Below are 9,420 nucleotides of genomic sequence, written 5' to 3' on the forward strand. Positions count from 1 at the left end.
ACAGGGGCGGAGAAGGGAAGAGGCCACCTCTGCCCCCGATTCGCGCTGTCGATCTTGATGCATGCATGGTCCTTTCATTTCACGTCGACGAGGAAGGATAGATAGCACGGCCGGTGGCAGCTCGCGGTACGATCGGTCGGCGTCGAACCGGGGCCGCGGCCTGTCGCGTTGCTGGCCCAGGGCAAGGATCGAATAGCACACGCACGTACGTCCAGTCCGATCGATCGATGGATCGAAACATGGACGCATTATCCTCTCATCATCCATATCCATATACTGATAACAAGCGACGGTGCGCAGCTCCACACTATGCCGTGTGGCTCAGGTCAGGTCCAAATGGGATTGTTTTGCTGTACATGAACGACTGTAATCCCTTGGGCTGGGCAATGCAATCTCTTTTTTCTCGCACAAAAAGGTGACGGCGCGTAGCGTAGCTGCTGAGCGATCGTGGCGGGGAGTGCCGGGCGGAGGAGCGTACGGCCGACGTGACGCCACGAGGCCCGCTCAACTTGCTCGTGTTTGTGTCGACATGGTGTGGCCGTGTGACAACACCTTTCCGTGCCATGCAGCCGCTGCTAGCTGGTGTTCCTTTTTTTCAGAGAAAACGGGCGATCGCTTTTCGGTGAACCCTAGCCACGAGAGGCGCTGGCGCAAAGGGACGCGGCGGCCCAACGGCGTGTCAAAAGGGACGGAAAAGGGCGCAACAGGCTTCCAGCTAGTGCAGTAGCTACCACGATTGATCGACCCGGTGATGAATGTGATCCGAGTCATCGCTCTCGTCCTTTTCCTGGACCTGGAAGTTAGCAGCAGCACGTAGCACTATGGCATCGAAAGGATCGCCGACGATGGCATGCTCCTGGCTGCTGCGTCCATGGGCGCACTGTTCCACCGTTCCCAGCAGATGAGATTGGAGAGGCGGCATGCAGTAGTACAAGGCTCCAACTGAGCCGGAATATTGGCGAGGATAATGCTCATCCCAAGTTCCTCGCCTCCCTTTATCTGACATCCTACGGAGGCCGCACGTACACGCGCCCACCTACTGGAATCGGCGCCTTTCGTTCATTCCATCTTTTCTCCTCGCCAAGGAATTGAGAATTTTTGTGATAGAGAAGTGTTCGCTACTCTGAATTTTCATGCAGTCCCAACATATATATGTTCCAAAACGAGTACGTATATACTAGTTTGTTCTCTCTCCAGTAGTCTCCAATCGGAGTGCATGCAATTCCACCAAAATAATCAGAACTACTGTAGCATCGAGCTGAAGTATGGCGGTTAAAGCATTAGAATTAGTATTACTACAAGCTCTCCATGACGGTGAACCAAGACTCTCCTAACTTAACTAGAGTGATCATCCAATCCAATAAGCAAACGTCTGAACTGGAAGGCATCAAGCCAAGGGCCAAAAGAGCAGCTACAAAAGTTGGCGGATAGCAATAGGCCAGGAGGCAGCTACAGCTACTATCATTATGTTTTCCAAGCAGTCCAGTGCAGTGCAGCACGGCATCTCTGACTCTGAACTAATCAGGGACTAAACATTTTCTCCCTGGCCATGATGACCTCGGCCTCGGTGGGCCGGGTACGGCAACAATGGAAGGACGGCGAAGACCGCCGGGGAGGAGGAGCAGCCATATGCTCCTGGATATTCTCCGCGGCAAAGGGAGCAAAAAGGACGCTCGCTCGTCGGTGGAGGAGGCAATCATGGTGGCCGCCGGGCAATGCAGTAGTTGGGTACACAACAAGCAAGCTGCTGCTGTTGCTGTTCATGCCCCGTATCTGGTTTCTGACTAGGCCCCCACTCCCTCTCCCTCCCTCGAAAAAGTCCGGATAGCTCAGCTCGTCGACTTTGTACCGTGAACTCTAAACTTTCTTACGATGCGCCGCTTCCACTAGCAACAGCAACAGGGTAAACCATGCATGTACGCCAACCTTATCCCTACGGAACTGGTACGAAGCAGACACGACGCCACTGCTCCGGCGACAAGGAAACAACCGCCGCCACCCAGACCCTATGCACTATCTCTCCGTCCGCCCAAACCCTAGAATTGGTTCGCTTTCACGCCTCTGCGCGCGGTTTGTGTTCCTGCAGAACTGAAGGATGCGCACGAAGGAGAACAGACCAAGCAGAAGGAACAAAACGGAATTATCATCTCTCAGTCCGATCAGCTCCATGAAACCGTATCCGTATGTAATTCCAGAACGCGCACAGATTATGCATGAAACGATGTATAATTCGGTACTGTATAATTCCAGAACGCACCTGGGTTGATATTTGACAAGACTAGGAAGAACTTATATGATGGCTAGCTATGAAAGTGGGAGTATGTAGGGTGAGAATATGGTGACGAGGACGCAGGGAGGAAGAGCACAAACTTTGTTTTGTTAGTCACCCACCCCCCTACGGGCTACGGGCTCGGGGTCGAGGCGCCGCTTCCGGCCTAGCCGCAATAAAACGCAAAGCGCTCCCCCATGGCCCCGCGTGACCCGACCCCCATAGTATCATGTTGGCATTGGCATTCGCTGTTGGATTCGGACCTCTCTATTTGCTTCTCTTTTCCCCAATCTGCCTTTTCTTTCCTCTTTCTTCTCACTTTCTCCATTCCAAGATATTAATAAAAAAACAAGGATTTCTTCAACTCTTCAGGATTGAGTTGAAACCTTTGGAAAGAGAAAAAATAGTGATTGAGTTGAAACTTACATCAGAGACAATCCAACTCGAGAGAAAGAGGAATCGGCGTGCCATTTCGCCATTTCTTTACCGCTTTGTCGCGACGAATAGGATATGGAGGACACCTTTGTAAAGGGGCCACTACTAGCTTTAGCCCACTGATGCTTGATTAGATTTTTGTAGATAATGGGTTCTCCATGAGCTAAGCACAACTTATATGATTGATTGATCTCTCGGTTGCAAAGTTGCAACAGATACGATATGTTTCGTGGGCAAGTACGGCTGGAGTTGACATATGGTGCTTAGCACAAAACAGTGGCATGTGAGCTCCGCATACGTGCGGTTCAAGTGGTTGATCCGATCGATCGGTCGATCGATATTAGTGGCCAGGCTGCGACCCATTTTAGCAGAGACATAGTGCAGCAGCTGCAACAAGTTAGGCTAGAAGACAACTGCACGTCTGCAGCACGCGTGTAGTAGCAAGAAACAAGTAGTACAGGCGCCAAACGGGTACTACAAGTTGCAGTACAAAGTACGAACGGATAGGGGTGCTAGCTGATAGTACAAGTGGATTTTCCCTCAGTGTGCGCACCTGTAGACCATCAGATCCTCATTCAATGGCTCAGATTCCGTGCCCTCTGACTTCATCGCCACCATACCCCGCTCTCCTTCCCCGATTCCGGTCATGGCGGTTTTGGCTGACACGGTGGTCGGATCGTGCTATCCTAGAAACACATGATCCACGGTCGCATGATTCCCGCGACGATGTTGTTGTCTTTTTGTCGTCACCGTCTCCTGCTCACCACCAGCGGATGTATTGGAAAAACAAAGTTTAGGCATTTTTGGACAAACTTTCAATCAATTTGACCTATAGACATTAGTTTGAAATCCAATGGCTGGCCCACATCTTCACCCTACAACAAACACACCTGAGCTTCCTCTCTTTTGACAACACGCCTCATCTCCCCCACATCTCCTTGCACCGAGGGCATCTCCAAGGGAAGTCATCAAATATGATTACCAAATGTCTGGCGATATTCATCAAATGATGTTCATTGTCCAATGAAGAGAGAAGAGAGAAGAGAGAAGAAGAAAGAGAGCAAAGTGAGTTTACGGTGGAGTCCAAGGCTGATTTGGCAGTGTCTGCGGATGTCCGGACTCCCCAACCCCACTCCACCCCCCTAGTTTGGAAATTGTTTGTGTGATTTCGGACGTCCGGTCCGTACCAATCCGCGGGCATACAATGGCCATTGTTGGGTCAACTAAAATGTCCGAGAGTTCGGTCCAAACATTTGGGAAAAGATTTGATGATCCATGTTGGAGATACCCTGAACCAATCAAGCATCCTGCTCGATCACGATGAGGCCACGTCACGGACACCATAGCCGGCTCCATCGTCTGTCTCGGCTTCGGGGGCTTCTCTCCTATGTGCTCCGAAAATGGACTGATGAATGCAACAAATTATAGGTGTATGAGAAATAGCATGCCCGAAAAACAAAGGGAGACGAGGAATATGATTTTAGTGAGAAAATTCGTACTTTCACGAATTGGATAACAGAAAACCATTGTTAACAATAACAAGCAGATTCTGCTATTTAAGAGACTATAGTACGTGTAGTTTTTTGTGAGAAAAGTACTACGCGCCCACTAAAAGCATATAGCCTCCATTTCCAAATGCAGGCGACGGGACCTTGGTTTGATAAAGGGCAGCGCATACAGTCCGTTGCATAAATTCTACGCGACGTGTCGACGACGCGCTAGGCTCCCCTATTTTTGTTTTCTAGTCTGTGTGCTCGCGTTTGAAGACCACACAATGGATGCATGCACCCCATGTAATCCTACTATACTTTTGCTCGTTTTCACTGTGTACCGTGTACGTTTCAACATGGACAAGCAATCGAAGTTCACTGTGTACGTTTCAACATGCACTTAACCAGCCGGCCAGGCAGCTGGTTGCCCCGTCACTTCGCACAAACTTTTTACTCTAGCAGACCAAACACGATCGATCAGGATGGGAGAGCGGTTAATGCTGGATGACTCACGGTGAAACTTCCAAGAGAGACGGTCTCCCAGAATGACGACGGCGGGCGAGTATTTTATACTACCGCGCACCCAAACGAAAAGCGCCGAAATTTCAAGTGGAAATCGAATTGGAGAGCAACCAAGCAAGCATCGTGCATTTATTGAATGAAGATGCAAGCCAAAATTCCATTCGCTTTCACAGATCTCAACATATGCCGCCGGCGCGCTCACGCCATGCGCGCCGCTCACCTCACCTCACCAAGAAACGCAAACCACTACAGCTCTATCTTCTCTGCTAATTGAGTAGTTGTAGATTCTACGGACAGATCACGCAGGGAAAATCCTAGAGGCCAAAATTGGTCCCGCGGTTACACGGGCGGGCGGGCGGGCGTCGCGCCTACGCCGCGTCCACCTGCCGCTGCTCGCCGGCTTCGGCGGCGTTCACGGCGGGGACCGCGAACGGCCTGGCGCTGGCGAGGAAGGACGGCATGTCGTCGCCGGCCATGATGACGACGACCTTGGGCTCCCGGTCGAGCGGCGCCATCCCGCGCGCAGACGCCTCCTCGCCGGCGGTCCCCCGCCGCGACGAGCCCGACGGCTTGCGGCGCGTGCAGACGAGCACGAGCAGCGCCACGGCGATGAGCCCCATCATGAGCGCGAAGCCGAGGAAGAGGTACGGCGTGGGCGTCCTCCACAGCCCCGGGTGCGCGCCGTGGCCGGCCGCCGCTGCCGGAGCCCCGGCGACTCCCACCAGCGCCTCGCCTTCTCTGATCGGCCTCATGAGGAAGGATGAATCACACGGATGTCGATCCCCCCCTCTCTCTCTTCCTCTTCCTCTGTGTGTGTGTGGGCGTGCGTGCGTGCAGTGCAGAGTGGTTTCTCGCTTGTTCTCTGTGGCTGTGACGTCTGACTGAGTGGCCGAGAGGAGAGGGAAGGGAGGCGGTATTTATAGGTGGCGCGCGGGAGGGGGGGTGAGAGAGAGAGAGAGAGCGGGGAAAAGAAACCGCTCGGCTCGGCGCGGCGCGACGGAGCTTTGCTTTGCTTGCCAGCTCTGCTCTGCCTCCCCCAGGTGCTACTGCTGGGTTTCGTTTGGTTGGGTTTGGCGGTCTCTTTTCTGTTGCTGCAGCTGCATGCACAGTAACGTCTACTGCAGCCGCTTGGTTTTGGCCGCTTGGATGGTGGGACCTGGCTTTTACCTTTGGATAAAAACTGAATTCAGTGTGATTCATCTAAGGTTCTGGAGCAAATAATCTGTGCCTAAAGCAAGAAGGGTACACGGGCGCCTCAGAGCATGGTTAATAATAGTACAATCAACGGTCGGCTATAATGAATTGGCATGTCATCTACAGCAACCTCATATCCCGCAGAGTAGTAAGTTTTAAATATGTACTAATTTATTAATAGTTGGCCCACCTTACAACCTCACAAAGGGTCTTAGGGCTCGTGTTGCAGACTTGCAACTGACTACTACTACTCTCTCAATTTATTAGTAATCAATAGTCCGCTTCTCCGCTCTCTCATTTTCTCTTTCCTCCAACTAAGTATAAATACAATATTTTAGTCCTTGTAGCCTTCTTATGTCATCTTATTTTACTTACTCTTAGGGTCAGTGTGGAGTGAACGTCGGAGCGGCTGCTCCTGAGCCTAGTTTTGTCTTGTAGGGTGTTATCTTTTGTCACTTGGGTGACAGTGTTGTTGACTTGGTTGGTGCCGAGCGTCATGGCTGGCTGGTGTGTGTAAATATCGGTTCCGGCTAGTTTTCCTTATAAACTTGTCAATCCTCGCAACTTGCGTACTTTTGAAAAAAAAACTTGTCAATCCTCTTCTCGAAGAGCTGCTGTGAGTTGCTTGAAATAAAAAACAACGAGAAGCGGATACTCGAGATTCCAGAACGCCGAGGTACGACTGTACAGGTACTTTTTTTCTTTTATTTTAGAACGAAGACGCTGGACGCGTCTGGCTTTAAATTAATAAAGCCCAAAACTAGGCAGCGTATCAGATATAGACTCGAAACATACGGACGAGCACGGAGGCTCAAGACCGGCGCCAACACATAGTTCACGGCAGTTTTGGACCGGACCAAACGAAGTTCGCATCTAAACGATTACATGGCTCGAAGCCAGAGCTCAGAGCACGCAGGCTCGCTCGAGCGCGACAAAAGGGCCACTATCCAGGCGCGGAAGTGGCGAGAGGCTCCCTAGACAAAACGTAGACGTGACACAGACGGTCTTGGGCATGCTTCGGCTTCTCAGCATCCTTGCGCCTCGCCAACGGACTCCACTGCAGCAGGAAAAGGTTGCATTTATAGATGATGTTAGCCGGGTGTGTTGGAAAGATTCCTTCAATCGCTATTTTGTTCCTGGTTAGCCAGAGAGACCAAGCCAAGGCTCCGAGACAGCTCCAAAGCACGCGGTTGTTGCCGCCTTTAGTGGTCGCGACGATGGCCGCTAGATCAGTGGCAGAACGCGGGTTCCAGGAAGTGTTCGCTGCAGCGCGGACCGCGCTCCAAGCAAAGCAAGCTAACGGACAACGGAAGAAAACGTGGTTCGCATCCTCCACGACATTACAAACCGCACGTAGACCGCACGATGGGCCGTTGCATTTAGCCACGTTAGCCGAGGTGGGTAGTCTGTTGCGAAACAGCTGCCAAAAGAACACCTTAATTTTAAGCGGGAGGCGAGCAGTCCATAGACCCTTCGGCACTAAGTAGGCCTGGCTCTCGCACAACTTCCGGTACAAAGACTTGACTGAAAACTTGCCGGAAGGGGTCAGAGGCCAATGCACGGTGTCCTCGGACGATGAAAGCGAAACCGGCGCGATGAGACTAAGCAGCTCCGGAAGCTGAGCTTGTTCGGTGCCCGAAAGCTCGCGCCGTAAGCAAATCACTGGTGGAGTGGAGGCAAGCGCCGAAGCAACGCTCATCTCCGGATTGACCGCCTGAACGTAGAGATCCTGGAATTCCGACCAAAGGGGTTGGGATCCCACCTAGTGATCCAACCAAAATCGGGCCGACCGACCGTTGGCGATGGAGAACTTGGCTCCCAGGGCGAAGGCCGGCCGCACCGCTTGGAGGTCATTCCAGAAGGGGGAACCTCTCGCCACTCCTTCGAAAAAATTCCCAGACGGGAAATACTTAGAACGGAGTATATCCACCCACAGGCCCGTCGCCCCCTGCGACAGCTTCCAAATCCACTTACACATCAGCGCGATGTTGAGGATTCTGGTGTTCGTGATCCCAAGCCCTCCCTGGGCCTTCGGGCGGCACACCGCATCCCATCGAACCATGTGGTATTTGCGCTTGGGGCCCGCTCCTTCCCAAAAGAAACGGGACGGGGTGTGTCCATCTTGGCATGAATCCCTTCTGCCAAGAGGAAAAGCCCCATAGCGAATTGCGGCAGCGGGGAGAGGCTTGCATTCATGAGAATCAGCCAGCCGCGGAGGAAAGGAACTTTCCCCTCCACGGGCACACCCGCCCTCCCACCTTTGTCCAAAGCGGAGCCCAACCGTCGATTGTGATACGCTTCGCGTCTAAGGGAAGACCCAAATATGTAAACGGGAGTTTGCCTAACTTGCAGTTCAGCAAGTCCGCAACGCGCCTACTATCCAGCACGTCCATGCCCATAGCCATCACTTTGCATTTGTGGAAATTAATTTTAAGGCCCGACATGAGTTCGAAACTAATTAGCAGGGCTTTGACCGTTGCAATGCTATGCAGGTCAGGTTGGAACAGTAAAAGCGTATCGTCCGCGTATTGCAAGTGGGATATCCCCCCTGGGATGAGGTGCCCCAACACCCCTTTTATGTGACCAGCCTCCGCGGCTTTTCGCAGCATGGCGGCCAGCGCGTCGGTGACGAAGTTGAACAAAAGTGGTGACATGGGGTCGCCTTGGCGCAATCCACGCTTGTTCCTGAAGAAGTTCCCTACTTCTCCGTTAACCGAGACCGCAGTTTGGCCCCCCGAGACCAATTGCAAGACTCGATGGACCCAAACCGGCGAGAAGCCCCTACTGGAGAGGACCTGCCAGAGAAAATCCCAGTTGACGCGGTCATAAGCTTTCTCGAAATCAAGTTTCAAGAGGATCGGCGGTTCGTGAGTGCGTCTAAGCTCGTGTAGGGCTTCTTGCAAGGCTAACGGACCCTCGAGAATGTTCCTACCGTGAATAAACGCCGACTGCGAGTGACTAATAGTGCGATGAGCGATCGGCGAGAGTCTGGTGGCACAGCCTTTAGCGCATATTTTGAACGGAACATTAATGAGTGCAATGGGTCTGTACTGGCGAATGTTGTCCGTGCCCGGCAGTTTCGGAATTAGCGAGAGCACTCCATAATTAAGCCTAGCTATGTCCACGAATCCGCGCATAAAACCATTGCACACATCAAAAACTGGGCCACGTAGCAGTGGCCAAAAATGCTTGAACATCGCCACCGGCCACCCGTCCGGGCCAGGGGCCGTGTCGGATTTCATGCTAAGCAGGGCGTCGTCTATTTCCTTAGGGAGGAACGCAAGCCCCAGCTCCTCGTTCTCACTATCTAACACCCGTTGAGAAGGAAGCCACACATCCTCACGCAAACGCGCGCGTTGTGCCTCTTCCGTCCCCATCAGACTCCTCTAGAAGTCATAGATGTGGCGAGAGATCTCCGCTTGCTGCAGCAGCAGCCCCTGCTCCGTCTACAGCCTAAGGATTGAGCATTTTCTACGCCGGCCATTCGCATACGCGTGGAAATACTGCATG

The 9,420-nt window shown here is 52.5% G+C and overlaps 1 protein-coding gene across 1 annotated transcript; it reads right to left on the minus strand.

Moving 5' to 3' along the window:
• Positions 1-4,815: 4,815 nt before the first annotated feature.
• Positions 4,816-5,592, minus strand: LOC119338914 (protein GLUTAMINE DUMPER 6-like). The gene has a single exon (XM_037611125.1). It carries the CDS (start codon positions 5,466-5,468, stop codon positions 5,085-5,087), a length of 384 nt encoding a protein of 127 aa, XP_037467022.1. The 5' UTR covers positions 5,469-5,592; the 3' UTR covers positions 4,816-5,084.
• Positions 5,593-9,420: the final 3,828 nt, after the last annotated feature.

Source organism: Triticum dicoccoides, chromosome 7B (assembly GCF_002162155.2).
Source record: "Triticum dicoccoides isolate Atlit2015 ecotype Zavitan chromosome 7B, WEW_v2.0, whole genome shotgun sequence".
NCBI lineage: Eukaryota > Viridiplantae > Streptophyta > Magnoliopsida > Poales > Poaceae > Triticum > Triticum dicoccoides.